The sequence below is a fragment of the Eptesicus fuscus genome, chromosome 23 (genome assembly GCF_027574615.1).
Source record: "Eptesicus fuscus isolate TK198812 chromosome 23, DD_ASM_mEF_20220401, whole genome shotgun sequence".
In the NCBI taxonomy this organism is placed as follows: domain Eukaryota; kingdom Metazoa; phylum Chordata; class Mammalia; order Chiroptera; family Vespertilionidae; genus Eptesicus; species Eptesicus fuscus.
Window position 1 is genome coordinate 9,352,689 of NC_072495.1, and position 16,968 is coordinate 9,369,656.

At 42.3% G+C, this 16,968-nt stretch overlaps 2 protein-coding genes and 1 non-coding gene across 3 annotated transcripts; 1 reads left to right on the forward strand and 2 right to left on the reverse strand.

Moving 5' to 3' along the window:
• Positions 1 to 2,095: 2,095 nt before the first annotated feature.
• Positions 2,096 to 2,204, forward strand: LOC114231956 (U6 spliceosomal RNA). The gene has a single exon (XR_003617991.1). It is a non-coding gene; the product is annotated as a U6 spliceosomal RNA (small nuclear RNA).
• A 208-nt stretch (positions 2,205 to 2,412) lies between these two features.
• Positions 2,413 to 5,080, reverse strand: LOC129148094 (disintegrin and metalloproteinase domain-containing protein 1a-like). The gene has a single exon (XM_054712611.1). It carries the CDS (start codon positions 5,063 to 5,065, stop codon positions 2,633 to 2,635), a length of 2,433 nt encoding a protein of 810 aa, XP_054568586.1. The 5' UTR covers positions 5,066 to 5,080; the 3' UTR covers positions 2,413 to 2,632.
• A 7,305-nt stretch (positions 5,081 to 12,385) lies between these two features.
• Positions 12,386 to 16,263, reverse strand: LOC129148132 (disintegrin and metalloproteinase domain-containing protein 1-like). The gene has a single exon (XM_054712799.1). It carries the CDS (start codon positions 15,734 to 15,736, stop codon positions 12,950 to 12,952), a length of 2,787 nt encoding a protein of 928 aa, XP_054568774.1. The 5' UTR covers positions 15,737 to 16,263; the 3' UTR covers positions 12,386 to 12,949.
• Between the last annotated feature and the right edge of the window lie 705 nt (positions 16,264 to 16,968).

Here is a 16,968-nt window from a genome sequence, read left to right on the forward strand (position 1 = left end):
ACTGTCAGGCAGCGGGCAAAACTCGAAGGCGGCTTTCTCTCAGAGGTGCTTGCAGCGATTACCAAGGGATACTGAGACCCAGGGGCCTCATAGGGCAGGGCTGATGGGAAGCCAAGGCTGTCTGCTCTGCCCTGAGACTCCACCCATCCAAGCTGAGCACAGAAGCTTTTGCAATTTTGAAAGTCTTGTCTCATAAGGGTGTCTCCAGCACAGAAGTTCTCCCAGCATAGACACCGCTGATCCTCACAGCCAATTGGCCTGGAGGTCAATTCCTCCCAGTGATACCAACAACAATCAAGACTTAACTACAGCAAAGCTGTGCACACAGTCCACAAAGGGGTGCACCACAAGTGTCCACCTCATGGGGAAGATAAGAGATCAACCAAAGGACTTGTATGCATGCATATAAGCGTAACCAATGGATGCAAAACACTGGGGGGTGAGGGCATGTATGGGAGTGGAAGGGGGGGCAATGGTAAATATGTACACATGTAATACCTTAATTAAAAAATTGGGGAAAAAAGTGTCCACCTCAGGTAACTGGGGGAGGCTGAGCCACTGGGCCCTATAGGACACCTACCACACAAAGCTACTCTACCAACTCAGGGAAGCAGCAAAAATACGGAGACAAAGAAACATCACAAATGAAAGAAATGGAAGAAAGCAAACATCTGCATATAGAGTTCAAAACCACGGTTGTAAGGTTTTTCAAGAATTTCCTAGAAAAGGCTGATAAATTTAGCGAGACCCTTGAGGATATGAAAAAGGACCAACTAGAAATTAAACATACACTGACTGAAATAAAAAACATTATACAGAGATCTAACAGCAGACTAGAGGACCACAAGAATCAAGTCAAAATTTGAACTACAAAGAAGCAAAAAAACACCCAACTGGAAAAGCAAAAAGCAAAAAGAATCCAAAAATTTGAAGATAGTGAAAGCAGCCTCTGGGACAACCTCAAGCGTACCAACATCCGAATTATGGGGGTGCCAGAAAAAGAGAGAGAGCAAGATACTGAAAACCTATATAATGACAGAAAACTTCCCACACCTGGTGATAGAAATAGACTTCCAAGTCCAGGAAGCGCACAGAACTCCAAACAAAAGGAATCCAAAGAGGACCACACCAAGACACATCATAATTAAAATGCCAAGAGCAAAAGACAAAGAATATTAAAAGCAGCAAGAGAAAAACAGTTAATTACCTACAAGGGAGCACCCATGTGATTGTCAGCTGATTTCTCAACAGAAACTATGCAGGCCAGACAGGAGTGGCAAGAAATAGTCAAAGTGATGAATAGCAAGAACCTACAACCAAGATTACTCTACCCAGCAAAGCTATCATTCAGAATTGAAGGTCAGATAAAGAGCTTCACAGGTAAGAAAAAGCTAAAGGAGTTCATCACCACCAAACCAGTTATATGAAATGCTGAAAGGTATTCTTTAAGAAGAGAAAGAAGAAGAAAGTAAAGATAAAAATTATGAAGAACAAATACATATCTATCAACAAGTGAATCTAAAAATCAAGTGAATAAAAAATCTGAGGAACAGTGTTAACTGGTGAATATAATAGAATCAGGGGCATAGAAAGGGAGTGGACTGACAATTCTCAGGGGAAAAGGTGTGGCGGGTGTGGGAAGAGACTGGACAAAATCGTACATCTATGGATGAGGACAGTGTGGGGGAGGTAAGAACAGAGGGTGGGGTGGGAACCGGGTGCAGGGGAGCTATAGGGGGAAAAAAGAGGAACAATTGTAATAATCTGAATAATAAAGATTTATTAAATTAAAAAATATATATATGTGTGCATATATATATATGTGTGTGTGTATATATATACATACATATATATATATTAAAAAAGAGAGAGAGAGAGAAACATCGATGTGAGAGAAACACATCAATTGGTTGACACCTGCACATGCCCCAACCAGAGGAGGAGCCTGCAACCAAGGTACATGCCCTTGACTGGAATCCAACCTGGGACTCTGAGCCAGACAGGTTAGGCCTACTTTTTAATTTAAAATATTTTTATTTCATGGGTATACTTATCCAGTTCAATGAGAAATACAAATCAAATAAACAACCTTCCTGTGCTCACTTCCGCAGCACATATACTAAAAAACTGGAACGATACAAAGAAGATTAGCATGGCCCCTGCGCAAGGATGACATGCAAATTCGTGAAGCGTAAAAAAGAAAAGAAAACACAACCTTCTTAATATAATGTGTAGTTGTGATTGGGATGAAAAAAACTGGCATAGATCTATATGTCAAACAAAGAGGATGGAAGATAGCGTTCTCTGAAAACCTGGTAACTAAAAAATTGGCCCAACTAAGACAAGACATTGATAGGAATGATCCATGAGAAGAGTTTATTTAAATGACTTAATGAAATGTGGAAAAGGAAAATATAGTAAAATGTTTTATAAATTATTTAACATACACATATATAATTAATTAATAAAAGATAGAAGAAGAAAATCCCTCCTTTACATTAATACATTTCTATAGTCTTTACAATCCCCATCAGAGCCACTTCTACTGCCAATGCCCACTTCACATTTGCTCTACTGAGCCTCCTTCCACCAAGTGTATGAAGTGCTTGCTATAGAAGACTTCTTCCTATCACTACTCATTTTCTATTGTTGACCTTTCCTTTCTTAATGTCGTCTTCCTCTTCCTATACAAGTGTTCTCCTCTTCTGTGGGTGGCCTCTTGTGAGCTCTGTAAAAAGTCCTCGTCAGCCCCAAGATGGGCACCAATAATTAGACCAAAAAATATTACAAAAAATAAAAAACAGTAAAAGAAGAAACACAAACAAAAAATAAATATTAACAAAACAAGGAAGGGGAATATAAACATTAACTCCTCTGTGCTTTTATTTTTATCTCTATTCTCACCACCTTTGCCAAAATTTTCATGATCCACACTATAACTGATCATTTCATCCTCACTTGGATTTTCATTCTCTGTTTTGCTAGGAGAACCACTGTCCACACTACCCCCATTTCCTGGGGTTCTGCAGTCGGGGGGTGCATAGCCAGCCTCACAGTGGCAGTGCCTTAAATTGTTACAGACTCCTCTCCCGTTGCACATTTCTGCTGGTTTGCAGTCATAGTTGAGCACAGCATGATCGGTGCAGGAGTAATCCATGCAGACTTTGTTTGGGGCACAAGCAGTGCCAGAGTGCACATCTCCCTCATCAGGGATATCAGTAATGTTATAGACATCCAAGCTCCAGCAGAAGTCACCTTCATAAGGAATCTGGATCAGTGTGTGATGGGGTTTGATGGCTGGGACCCGTCTAATATTTGTACATATAATTTTCCCACAAAATATATTGTCATCAAAACACTTAACATATCTTGACATTGCTGAGGTGGGACGGCCACAGTTTCCAAACCGGTCCCCTTTGCTGTTTATTGAAATGTAACAGTTTTCTGGGGCAGACCGTGCAGTGTCCCCATACATAGCCATGCACTGATTATCAGGGTTTCTGCATTGACCCCCAACACAGTAGTGCAGTCTACCGCAGGCCGTCCCATCTTGCTTATAGGTGTCCGTGGGGCACTCTGCAGAGATACCATCACAATACTCTGGGAGGTCACACTCTCCCGAAGCAGAACGGCACACGAATCCCTTATTTCTCAATCGGCAACCAAAACAGCAGAGTCCATCACTACATTCTGCACTCCCCTTCAGGCTACATGTTTGGTCACAGCACGGGTCAGTGTAACAGGCAGAACCACAGTCACACTGCTCCTCACCCTCCACCACACCATTTCCACAGTAGGAATCCCTACGCAAGCGGCCTTTGTGCCGCTGAGGGTTGTTAAATAGGCAGGCCCCTCTGTGTTCCTGGAGGAACTGGTAGAAGTCGTCAGAGCTACAGTTGCTGAAGCCACTTTCTTTAGTGATATTGTCACGCATGAGGCAGAGGTGTTTGTCTTTACAAGTGCAGGCTGAGTGGTCGTGCCGAATACCCAAGTTGTGCCCAAGCTCATGGACCATGAGCGCTGCAAACAGGAGGACGTCTTCATGAGGGAAGGATTCAACAGCTGCTGCAAAACCACTGGAACAGGCACCATTGAGAAATGCCTGTCCCATACCCTGCTCAGGATGCTGTCCGACAATCATGTGGGCAACATCATGCTTCACACGATGGAGGAGCTTCTCTTGTCTCCAGCTGTTGAAATTCCCCAGTGTAACTTGCAGGTCCACTGGGACCTCTATGAGGTCCCCCTCGGTCCAAATCTCCATTCCAGCCAGCACCACCTCTGTGTTTATTGCCCTAGTGAAGCTGTTGGCCAGGGCAATGATGTCCATCACTCTCTGGACCGTCTCACTGACGTTACTGCCCCACATTTGGAACCGCTGGTTGTTGACCACAACAAACATCTCCACGTACTTGGTGAGTGACCACAAGTAGGACAGCTCCCGTAGACCGCCAGGCTTCCTGCTCCCTTGTTGTCGGCTGGCGGACACCACTGGGCTGTCTTGGGCAGTGACACTGCAGGAGACTGGAGCTTGATGGGCCATGGTGTACAACACATGTTCAAACCGTTTTGAAGAGTCCATGGGCTCAATGCCATAGAATTTTCCCTCCTTAATCAGGATGCCCCTGAGGCCTGAACAGGTGTTGACAGAAACAAAAGAACCCGGGACTCCTTCTATGTAGCCTTCATAGTGACAGTCATGAGAGATGAAAGGCATTTCTTGTCCCCGGATGCCATTGTGGTAGCTGAAGACTGGAAAGTTCTTGATAAAATAGTCTGTCTTCACTTTCAGGTGAATCAGCTGTTTCTGGCCCTGCATAGATATCACATAAGATGCCTTTTGCCTTCGGTCTTGCCTTCCCTCAACTGTCAGAGCCTTGGGGATGACTATTTCATAGGATGAGGAATATACTGATCCCAGGTCACAGCACAAGCTTGGCAGGAAACTCAGTACCAACACCAGCACCATCCCCAACCTGACACGTGAAGATCCTGGCAGCAGTACCAGCGCCAGGCCCTTCGTCTGGGCAGCCCAGGTCTGAAGCACTCTGCCAGTCTCATACATAACCACTTGGTTCTTCTGTAGAGAAGGCAAGGAGGAGGCAGAGTCCCTCACAAAGGCAGCCCCTTGACATGGCCCCAGTGAATCAGTGGCTGATGCAGGGCCTGGGTCCATGAGCAGAAGTTCTCCTTGACATGCAGACGGTTCGGCACTGGGGTTAGCTGCAGGTGTTTGCTGGCTGCATAAAGGGTGGGTACTGCCTACCTCTGGCTGTGTCCTTTCTAGTCTCTCTGACCTTTCTTATCCTTCAGATAGTGTCCTTTCTGTGGTTTCATTCCATATCATTAGCTTCAGTAATCCTTGGCTACAGTCCTTTGATATTGTGGTGTTATAATTACCAAGAAGGACTGCAAACTCTGGGAGAGGAAACAAAAACTCTATGCCTTCCTCAACTGTGCCACACGGAACTTCCACCCCTCCTGTGTCCGTTGCTCAGCCACCTCCTAATGTTCCAGACCAGAGGGCTTGTAGATCATTGGTGGGCACACTCCATTGCCCCTCTTCTAAAACTCTTGCTCTGTAACATATGAGCATCAAACTCAGGATATTCTTGATCTCTCAATGAGGCTTTATAGTGTTAAGCACATCTCTCAAGGCAAGCTGTTAGATAAGACAAGGGGGTGGCTGTCCTGTGCCTCAGGATAGACCTAAATGGGTTGGTTGATGATCATGGGGCAAGGGACAAGACTCCAATTTTTTTTAACATAATCAAAATTCAGTCTCTCAAATTCTGTTTATAACACTGTTGAAAAATGTGTTGGGAGTGGCCAACAGTAGCCTTCTCTTATGTGTGATTTTCATGGGCACATTGGCTGGTAACTCCAGGCACACATATTTCTTTGGATGGCCCAGACATATCAGTACCCTATAATAATGCCTGAACACTAGGTATCCCAAAAGTATACCCTGTGTTTGAAAATGACCTACATTTGTTCAATGCCCACTTCTGTTTTCATCCTTATACTAGTACATCCAAGATTAAGAGTAGATGAACTAGCCCGGCCAGGATCGCTCATTGGTTGAGTGTCAACCTATGCACCAGGAGGTTGCTGGTTGGATTCGGGATCAGGACACATGCCCTGGTTTCAAGCTCGATGCCCAGCAGGCATCGTACATGAGGCAGCCCATCCATGTTGATTTTTCCCTCTCCTACATGTTTCTATCTCTCCCTTCTTATCTCTTTATAAAAACTTATTTTTTTAAAAAAAGAGATTAACTACAATTACTTATTGAATGCATAAATGACTCTCAGGTAATGATGCTATGATGTATCATCTGGTGCTATGATGTATCATCTGTTGTATGTTATTTGTTTGTGCTCTCTTCACACCTGCCCTGAAAGAATGAAAGTGTCTCTAGAAAAAAACACAATTATGCACATTCATGACCTCAAAATGTACCCCCTCTTTCTACATTTTGCTGGTCAGTTCACTTTCCTAATGTCTTCGTGCCTCATATTTTATTGAGAAAAATAAAAGCAATCAAGAGTACTTTCACATGGAGATACCACTTGAGTCGCCTGTATCTAAGTTTTCCTCTGACTCTAGTGGATAAATTGTCCATATTCCAATCTAAGGCCAATCCGCTGCTTGTGTGTGGGGTCTACTGCCCTTTCAGTTTCTCATGGACTTGACTATTCCAACTGTCCCTTTTGTGTTTTATATCTGAAACATCTGTTTATCCATTGGACCTAATCTCATTATATGCTATAATGTTTCATCTTTATCAAGTCATCACTCTTATTCCACATCATTCTCCAGTTGACATCCAGTATCTCCTCTCTGTTTTATACTGAAAATGGAAATATACAGTATATGCATTCTGTTCCAATTTGCACCACTACTTTTTTCTTTTCTGAAATTTAAATTTTGAATCATAGCACAATCACAAAATGTGAATAAAACAAATATATTTTCAGTAAATTATTTTAAGAGTGAACAACTCATTTGGCTCAGTGGATAGAGCATCAAAGGGTCCCGGGTTCGATTCCGGTCAAGGGCATGTACCTTGTTGCGGGCACATCCCCAGTAGGGGGTGTGCAAGAGGCAGCTGAATGTTTCTCTCTCATCGATTTTCTGGCTTTCTATCCCTCTCTCTTCCTCTCTGTAAAAAATCAATATATATTAAAAAAAAAAAAAAAAAAAAAAAAAGAGTGAACAACTCAGCCACAGAGAAGGACACATGTGTCCTAGCCGGTTTTGCTCAGTGGATAGAGCATCCGCCTACAGACTGAAGGGTCCCGGGTTCGTTTCTGGTCAAGGGCCCATGCCCGGGTGTGGTCTTGATCCCCAGTGTGGGGCATACAGGAGGCAGCCGATCAATGATTCTCTCTCATAATTAATGTTTCTATCTCTCCCTCTCCCTTCCTCTCTGAAGGACACATGTATTATGACTTAATTTATATTATGTTCCTTGAGTAGTCAAGTTGGTAGAAACAGAAAGTGAAGAAGTGGAGGTTACAGAACCTGGGGAAAGAGCAATAAGACTAGTTAATGAAGACAGTTTCAGTTTGAGATGATGAAAAAGTTCTGGAAGTGGATGGTGGTGATGGTTGCACAACCATGTAAATGTACTTAATGCCACTGAACTATACACTTAGAAATAGTAAAGAGGGTTAATTTTATATTATGAATATGAGAGAGAGAGAGAGAGAGAGACAGAGAGAGAGAGAGAGAGAGAGAGAGAGAGAAGAGAAAGCTACATAAGTACAACTCTGATCAAGTAATCAACAGTTTTAGCTCAAAGTCACCCATGTGCCATTGCCAATCACATGTCCTCGTGCTTCAGAGATAATCCTGACTCTGTCTTTTATAGTAATTACTTTGTGACTTTTCTTTCTCAATTTGCTTCCTAAACATGCATTGCAGAATTTTTAAATTTTATTTTATTTGCTTTTTAATCATACCTTTATTAAGATATAATTCACATACCATAATATTCATCCTTTAAAGTGTACACACCAGTAAATTGTAGTGTGCTTAGAAAATTTATACAACTGTCACAAAATCAATTTTAAAATATTTTCTCACCCCTAAGCAAAACACTAGTATCTATTAGCAGTCACTCCCCATTTTCCCCTCCCCTCAGCTCATGGCTACCACCACTCTACTGTCTAGCTCAATGATTTTGCCTATTCCAGACACTTCATAGCAGTGGAGTCCTACATGTGGTAATCTTCTGTGACTGGCTTATTTCACCTAGCATAATGTTTCCAAGAATTAGCCATGTGGAAAATGGCATCAAAATTCCCTTTCTTTTGGCCAAATAATGTTCTTTTTGTGTGGATATACCACATTTTACTTTTAGATACATCTGTTGATGAACATTTTGGTTGTTACTACTTTGGGACTATTGTGAATAATACTGCTATGGACATTTGAGTATAAGTTTTTGCATGGACATATGTTTGCATTTCTCTTAGGTACATACTTAGGAGTGGAATTGTTTGGTCATGTGAGAACTCTATTTATCCTCTTGAGGAATTTCCCAATAAGCTGCACAATTTCACATTCCTGCCAGCAATGAGTGAGTCTTCCAATTCCTCCTCAGATCACTGATATTTGTTATTTTCTACTTTTTAAATTATAGCCATTCTAGTGGATGTGAAGTGGTATCTCATAGTTTTGATCTGCAATTCCTTAATAATTAACGATGGTACACACCTTTTCATACTCTTTATGGTTACTATCTTCTTTGTAGAAATGTCTATTTACATCTCTGTCCTTATAAAACTGGGTGTCCTTTTCTTAATTGTAGGACTCATTAGTATTTCCTGAGTACTAGTCTCTATCAGATATGATTTGCAAATATTTTCTCTCATTCTGTCTTTCCACTTTTTAAAAAAGATTTTTCTATTGGTTTTTAGAGAGAGAAATGGAAAGGGGAAAGAGAGACAGAGAGACTGATCTGAAAGTAAGGACCTTAGAGAGCCCAGTTAGATGAACCAAGAATGAGGTTGCAAACACTTTATCAGCCATGATTCCATCTCTGATGTTCTCTTCTTAAATAATTTAATATTTTCTAACTGAGAAGAGCCACTGTGGCCTTGTTGTGCACAAATTGATTAAAAAACTTCATATCCTCAAAAACAAAAAATAAATAAATAAATAAAAAACTTCATATCCTCATTTATTTCATTCTAGCATAACCTCATGCAAGACTTCCATAATTTTATTAAATATGAAAGGTGGTATTGGATTTTTTTTTAATTCTTCCATAGTTCTAAAAATGTAAAGCTTACCCTGGCTGGTGTGGCTCAGTTGGTTGGGCATCATCCCATGCACCTTTTCATATTCAAAAGGTTGCCAGTTTGATACCCATTCAGGAAACATGCCAAGGCTAGTTGCGAGCTAGATCCCCAGTAGGAGGTAGTGGATTGATGTTACATTTTCACATTGATGTTTCTCTCTATATATATTCCTTTATCTCTAAAAATCAATAAAAATATTTTTAAATATGTAAAGCTTAATGTCTAGAAGCAAGGTGAGTATTAATTTTAAAGCGTCAGCATTTTGCAAACATTCTTAATAGAAGCCTGCTTTTGCTTTTGAAAAAACATGTCAGTTTGCCCAATAGAAGCACCAAAATTCTATCTTTGATATTAAGTTCATAAACACCAGAAGTTTAAAAAAATTATATACATTTTCAAAAAGTTTTGCAACTTTGTAATGTAAAACTTTAGCGTCCCTCTGACATTAATAATGTCATCTGTGTTTAACGTAAATATTTTATTTTTCCTTCCATTGAGCCCTAGAGAAGCGAGTAGAGTTTGATTGCAAGTTATAAGAACAATACAAAAAGCATGTCAGGTGGGGACATCCAAAGAAAAGGGACCAGGGAGGGTCATGACTTCTGGACTTCAGGAACAATATTGGCAACATCAAATTTGTTCTTTTCCACTTTGTAATTTTCCTTTGTTTCCACAAATCTGGATAAAAATCTAGAGCCTGGACTTGGCTGTACTTTGGGGAATAAAGGAAGGGCCTGGGTTTTCATGGCCTGAGGAAGCACAGATAGGACAGTAGCCACCCAGGGAAGGCAGGTTAAGGACGGCAAGCAGTCACTGTCAGTCTCCTGGGGCAGCAACTGGCTGGGTCTTGAGAGACTAGCAACACAGATTATTGGAACCTGTATGCAAGCATCCTTCAGAATCCCCCAGACATAATGGGGAGAGGAATCAGGTGAAAGAGTCCGCACTGCATAGAAGCAGTTACACATAATACAGAACACTGAACTGCGAACCTGGAGCTTATAGACCCAATTATCCTACCTTCTCTCCTGCCCACTTAAAAATTGGTCACTTCCCGCTCTAGTGGTTTGGTTCAGTGGATAGAGCATTGGCCTGCGGACCAAAGGGTCCCAGGTTTGCTTCCAGTCAAGGGCACATATCTTGGTTGCAGGCTCATCCCCTGGTCGGGGCATGTGCAGGAGGCAACCAATCAATGTGTTTCTCTCACATCAATGTTTCTCTCTGTCTTTCCCTCTTTCTTTCACTCTCTCTAAAAGATCAATGGAAAAGTATCCTTGGGTGAGGATTAACAATAACAAAAAATAGTCACTTCCCTGGTATAGTCGATCCTAAAGACCTTCAACTGTCAATCCCTGGAGTTTGGGGATTTCACACATTTTAAGATTCACCTTGCAATGTATAAATATGTCCAATTTTGTCACTTTTTCAAAGGACTTCATTCAAAGAGTTGTTTCCAGCTTTTAGAATGGTCTTGTACACCTGAGAGTCAGTCATAAGAACAGCAATGAAAAATTAAAAATAGTCTATACAATTTCTGTATTTGTTAAATTTTTGTCAAATATTGTGAAATCCTAAATAGGTCGTACTGATTGATTCCCAATTATCTACCTGACTTTTGGTCCTTAACAAATGCCATTAGATAAGAATGATTATCCTGTACCTAAATCATGATTCCCTTATATTTGTTAAGTTTTAAAATATGTGATGTTTATTGTCTTTTAGTATACTCACCATCAGCATGTACATAGTCAGGAAGGTTACCCCTTCTGTTCTCCACTGAAGTGCTTCTCAGCAGAAATCTTCCACATCTTTTCCAAGTCTCTAATGACAATTTTACATTTGAAGGCACTCAGTTACCCATTTTATCCTTGTTCTTGGAGCTCTCGGGTAACGACCAATAGCATGTTTTCCCCATGAATCTTGATGTCTGGCATACAACATTCTGAGATTTGGTTACCAGCAGATCTTGTGACTTGAAAACTTATATAACTGAAGGCTTGATTTTGGATTTTGCTCTAAAGTTTAGGATTGTTCCACCAAAATAATTAACATAAGCTTCTTAAAAGCAGAAACCAGGTCTTATTCTTTTGTTTGCTCTTTTCTGCTCACATAGGGTGGGCAGTTAGAAGAGGGACTCAGCATATGGATCATCAGGGACTGATGCTAAGGAACTTATCTGAGACTCAACCTGTAGCAACACTGCACCTGAGCAAGGTTTGGCTGTGTCATGCCTGGATCTAGCAAGTGGCATCCAAAGTGGTTACTTTCCTACCCTATGGTTGGCTCTGGTTAAATCCTTCACTAAGTCAACATTTACTGAGCACTTACAATGAGCGGGGCCCTCAGAGCTGATCAAGATACAAATCTGCCACTCCATGATGTCAGAATGTAATGGGGAAAGGACACTTCCATCACTGTGTGGCTTCCACTGATAATATTATTATCAGTGGAAGCCACACAGTGATGCCATCATGAAGTGGCATCAAAGTGTGGCTTCTGTTTCATTAGAGTCACCAAATAAGAAGCCATGTTCTGGGCAAGCAAAAATATATCAAATGTCTCCCTGGTCACTTTCTTTTTTTCTTTACTGAAGCAAAAGCTCATGAGACAGTGAAGAACACACATTCAGTCACACCTGGAGTGGGATGCAGGCTCCACCCTGTACTAGCTCTTTGGTCTCTGTTTCCTCATGTACAAGATGAAGGCCTCATAGGGTAAATGAGAGGATTAAATTAAGACAACAAATGCAAAGTATCTATTTAGCATAGTGTCTTGCACAGGATGGGTAATATTATCGCATATACTTTGTGCTCTCTTAGCAAATAACTACCACACGAAAGTATTCTTACCTGTATAGGAAACGTTCCTATGAGTTGTTAATAGACAAAATATCAACTTCAATATAGAATTTAAGGAAAAAATCAAATACCTCAAATATGATCTCAGCACTTACCTCAATTATCCCAGACCCAGAGTGATCAGACCACCCTGGATCAGATATAACCCCTTCCAGAAAGCCCAAATTAAAGAAACCCCAAGTACTAGGCTGCATGGAGTCTGAAATGATGCTTAATCTGAAAATAACCTTGTATTTATTTACTTATTTCTTTATTTTAAATTACCTCTTTCATGAATAGAAATGGTTAGGGCAAATCAGAGTACTCAATAGATAATGTTCCTAAAATAATGCATTGTTGTCACTGGTTTGAATAATCCAGTAATATAGGTACAGATAATACATATGTCAAACAATGTAGATGGAAGATGGAACGCCCTGAAAAAAAATTTCAGGTCAAAAAGTGGCCTAAATGAAACAACTAGCAATGATCCATGAGAAAAACTTAGTTTCATGAAGTGGGAAAAAGCAAAAATACAGAATATTTCATGTACCATTTCATATATGAATATATAGTCAAATTACTAAAGTAAATATTGAAAGCAGGAGTTTTCTTCCTACATAGTGTTTCTGTAGACTATACAGTCCCATCAGCGCCACTAGAGCCATCAATTCTCACTTTTTCTCTTTGCCTTTCTAAGCCTTCCATTCCTACTCAGTACTTGAGGTATTTGATGTTATTTGGCTTCTTCAACTACTCTTCTGCCTTTGGTTATTTCTGTGCTTCAATTGCTACCATCGCTTATGACTCTGGTGGAGGGGGCTCCTCCGGTGGGGGGGGCTCCTCCGGTGGGGGGGGCTCCTCCGGTGGGGGGGGCTCCTCTGGTGGGGGGGGCTCCTCTGGTGGGGGGGGCTCCGCCGGTGGAGGGGGCTCCTCTGGTGGGGGGGGCTCCTCTGGTGGGGGGGGCTCCTCCGGTGGGGGGGGCTCCTCCGGTGGAGGGGGCGCTGCCGGTGGCGGAGGCTCCTCGGGTGGGGGAGGCTCCTCTGGTGGTGGTGGCTCCTCTGGTGGCGGAGGTTCCTCTGGTGGGGGGGCTTCTTCCGGTGGGAGGGGCTCCTCTGGTGGGGGGCCTTCCTCGGGTGGGGGGCCTTCCTCGGGTGGGAGGTCTTCCTCGGGCGGGAGGCCCTCCTCTGTGACTGCCTCCTCTGATAGGAACATCTCTGATTCAATAGTGGTATGCTCTGAACTCAATGTTGTGGAGGCCCCTGGAGTCTCTACTGACTCAATTCCAGCATTAAGACTAATGCAACATATTAATAATATCAATAATAGTAAAAGAAATGTAGGGAGTATGAAAATTACAAGGCCAAGATTTTGAAATTCAGTCTTACGTTTAGCAGGACGGCCATCTTCACCTGCACTTAGATTTTCATCAGTTGGTTTCGTAGGGGAACCACTGTCAACACTACCCCCATTTCCTGGGGTTCTGCAGTCGGGGGGTGCATAGCCAGCCTCACAGTGGCAGTGCCTTAAATTGTTACAGACTCCTCTCCCGTTGCACATTTCTGCAGGTTTGCAGTCATAGTTGAGCACAGCATGATCGGTGCAGGAGTAATCCACGCAGACTTTGTTTGGGGCACAAGCAGTGCCAGAGTGCACATCTCCCTCATCAGGGATATCAGTAATGTTATAGACATCCAAGCTCCAGCAGAAGTCACCTTCATAAGGAATCTGGATCAGTGTGTGATGGGGTTTGATGGCTGGGACCCGTCTAATATTTGTACATATAATTTTCCCACAAAATATATTATCATCAAAACACTTAACATATCTTGACATTGCCGAGGTGGGACGGCCACAGTTTCCAAACCGATCCCCTTTGCTGTTTATTGAAATGTAACAGTTTTCTGGGGCAGACCGTGCAGTGTCCCCATACATAGCCATGCATTGTTTATCAGGGTTTCTGCATTGACCCCCAACACAGTAGTACAGTCTACCGCAGGCCATCCCATCTTGCTTATAGGTGTCCGTGGGGCACTCTTCAGAGATACCATCACAATACTCTGGGAGGTCACACTCTCCCGAAGCAGAACGGCACACGAATCCCTTATTTCTCAATCGGCAACCAAAACAGCAGAGTCCATCACTACATTCTGCACTCCCCTTCAGGCTACATGTTTGGTCACAGCACGGGTCAGTGTAACAGGCAGAACCACAGTCACACTGCTCCTCACCCTCCACCACACCATTTCCACAGTAGGAATCCCTACGCAAGCGGCCTTTGTGCCGCTGAGGGTTGTTAAATAGGCAGGCCCCTCTGTGTTCCTGGAGGAACTGGTAGAAGTCGTCAGAGCTACAGTTGCTGAAGCCACTTTCTTTAGTGATATTGTCACGCATGAGGCAGAGGTGTTTGTCTTTACAAGTGCAGGCTGAGTGGTCGTGCCGAATACCCAAGTTGTGCCCAAGCTCATGGACCATGAGCGCTGCAAACAGGAGGACGTCTTCATGAGGGAAGGATTCAACAGCTGCTGCAAAACCACTGGAACAGGCACCATTGAGAAATGCCTGTCCCATACCCTGCTCAGGATGCTGTCCGACAATCATGTGGGCAACATCATGCTTCACACGATGGAGGAGCTTCTCTTGTCTCCAGCTGTTGAAATTCCCCAATGTAACTTGCAGGTCCACTGGGACCTCTATGAGGTCCCCCTCGGTCCAAATCTCCATTCCAGCCAGCACCACCTCTGTGTTTATTGCCCTAGTGAAGCTGTTGGCCAGGGCAATGATGTCCATCACTCTCTGGACCGTCACATTGACGTTACTGCCCCACATTTGGAACCGCTGGTTGTTGACCACAACAAACATCTCCACGTACTTGGTGAGTGACCACAAGTAGGACAGCTCCCGTAGACCGCCAGGCTTCCTGCTCCCTTGTTGTCGGCTGGCGGACACCACTGGGCTGTCTTGGGCAGTGACACTGCAGGAGACTGGAGCTTGATGGGCCATGGTGTACAACACATGTTCAAACCGTTTTGAAGAGTCCATGGGCTCAATGCCATAGGATTTTCCCTCCTTAATCAGGATGCCCCTGAGGCCTGAACAGGTGTTGACAGAAACAAAAGAACCCGGGACTCCTTCTATGTAGCCTTCATAGTGACAGCCATGTGAGATGAAAGGCATTTCTTGTCCCCGGATGCCATTGTGGTAGCTGAAGACTGGAAAGTTCTTGATAAAATAGTCTGTCTTCACTTTCAGGTGAATCAGCTGTTTCTGGCCCTGCATAAATATCATGTAGGATATATTTTTCTCTTGGCCATCCCTTTCCTGAACTATCAGCCACTTGGGGATAATTATTTCATAGAAAGTATAATATACTGATCCCAGGTCACAGTACATACTTGGCAGAAAAACCAACAGTATCACAATTCCCAAACGGATACATGAAGATCCTGGCACTGGCCCCAGCCTTAAGTTCCTCTTCTGCTGAGCCCAAGTCTGAAACTTTATCTTACCCTTTTTTAAGGCCACTTGGTTTTTCCATAGAGATGGCCGTGTAGAGGCAGAATCTCTCACAGAGGTGGCCACTGACATGGCCCTAGTGAATCAGTTGATGGTACAGGGTCTGTGTCCATCAGCAACAGCTTTTCCTGGCATGCTGAACCTTGGAGATTGAAATCTAATCTGGCTCCCTTATGAGTGACTGCTTCCCAACTCAGTCTTTCGGACTTTGAGGCTGTCTCTATACTCTTGCTTCCCTCTTGATCTTCGGTTGTTGCCTTACTGTATGACTTCGTTCAAACGACAACAGCTTTAATGTTCCTTGTCTAAATTCTCTTTATCCTCACAGAGACATATACCAAGCAGAAAGTCTGTAATGATTCAGCCAGTACTTTAACTCTAACAAATTATCCTCATCCTCAGTCCAGGCCACAGAACTCCCTGATATCCGTTAATCTGCTCATGCTTTGAACCCAACATTCTGGCAGGAGGTTGGGGGGAGGGGACAGGGATTCTTGGGGGATCTATGAGCAGGACAAAGTTCTCTGTTACCCACTACCTCTTTTCCTCATTTCTGTTACAATACAGGGTACTGTTTCTCAGTCCAACCCTTCATTGTCAGTATCATTTTTTTGCCTTTAATTTAAAAAAATCACATGCAGATGTACAAATTCTTCCTCATTAGCCTTTGTTCATAAAAGATGAAGTTAGACATTTTATATCTAAATATAAAATAATTTTTATCTTCTAAGAAGTTTGCCTAACATAGAGACATATTGAGTATTAAATGAGTTCAGTTTCACCATGGAGGTAGTTTAAGTGACTAGGATCAAAGTTCCTTTCTTCCCAACTGTCCCAACATAAAAACAAGCTGATTATTAACCAAGTACCTAGATACCATTTCATCAAGAAAATAAAAGTGAACTCTATAAGACCTTTTAAAAGATTTCTTCACTTTTGTAACTAAAATTGAACTCTAATCTCTGTACAAGTCCTCAGATTTTAACTTAATATCCTGGTGTATTCAACTGTACAAATTTAAAAGGTAAAAAGGCAGGGGAAAGCCCTATCCACAACCCTTGCCCAATTATTTTCCTGTGCATTCTAAGATGAAGTTAAATAAAACTCTAGATCCTTTACCTTGCATAAAAATAATTTATATTAAGTCAAATATTTACAATATAAAATAAGGGTTGAGTACAAGTTAAGACACAAAAAAATGGGAAACTACCCTATTTCAGAATGATATACCACAAGATCGCATATATGAGCATGAGCAGATCAACTCATTAACTATCCCCAATTAATTTTAAGTCCTCATATAG

Bases quoted from the DNA above. Each gene is read 5' to 3' on its own strand.
- LOC129148094 (XM_054712611.1), bottom strand. From the start codon at position 5,065: ATGTATGAGACTGGCAGAGTGCTTCAGACCTGGGCTGCCCAGACGAAG.
- LOC129148132 (XM_054712799.1), bottom strand. From the start codon at position 15,736: ATGTCAGTGGCCACCTCTGTGAGAGATTCTGCCTCTACACGGCCATCT.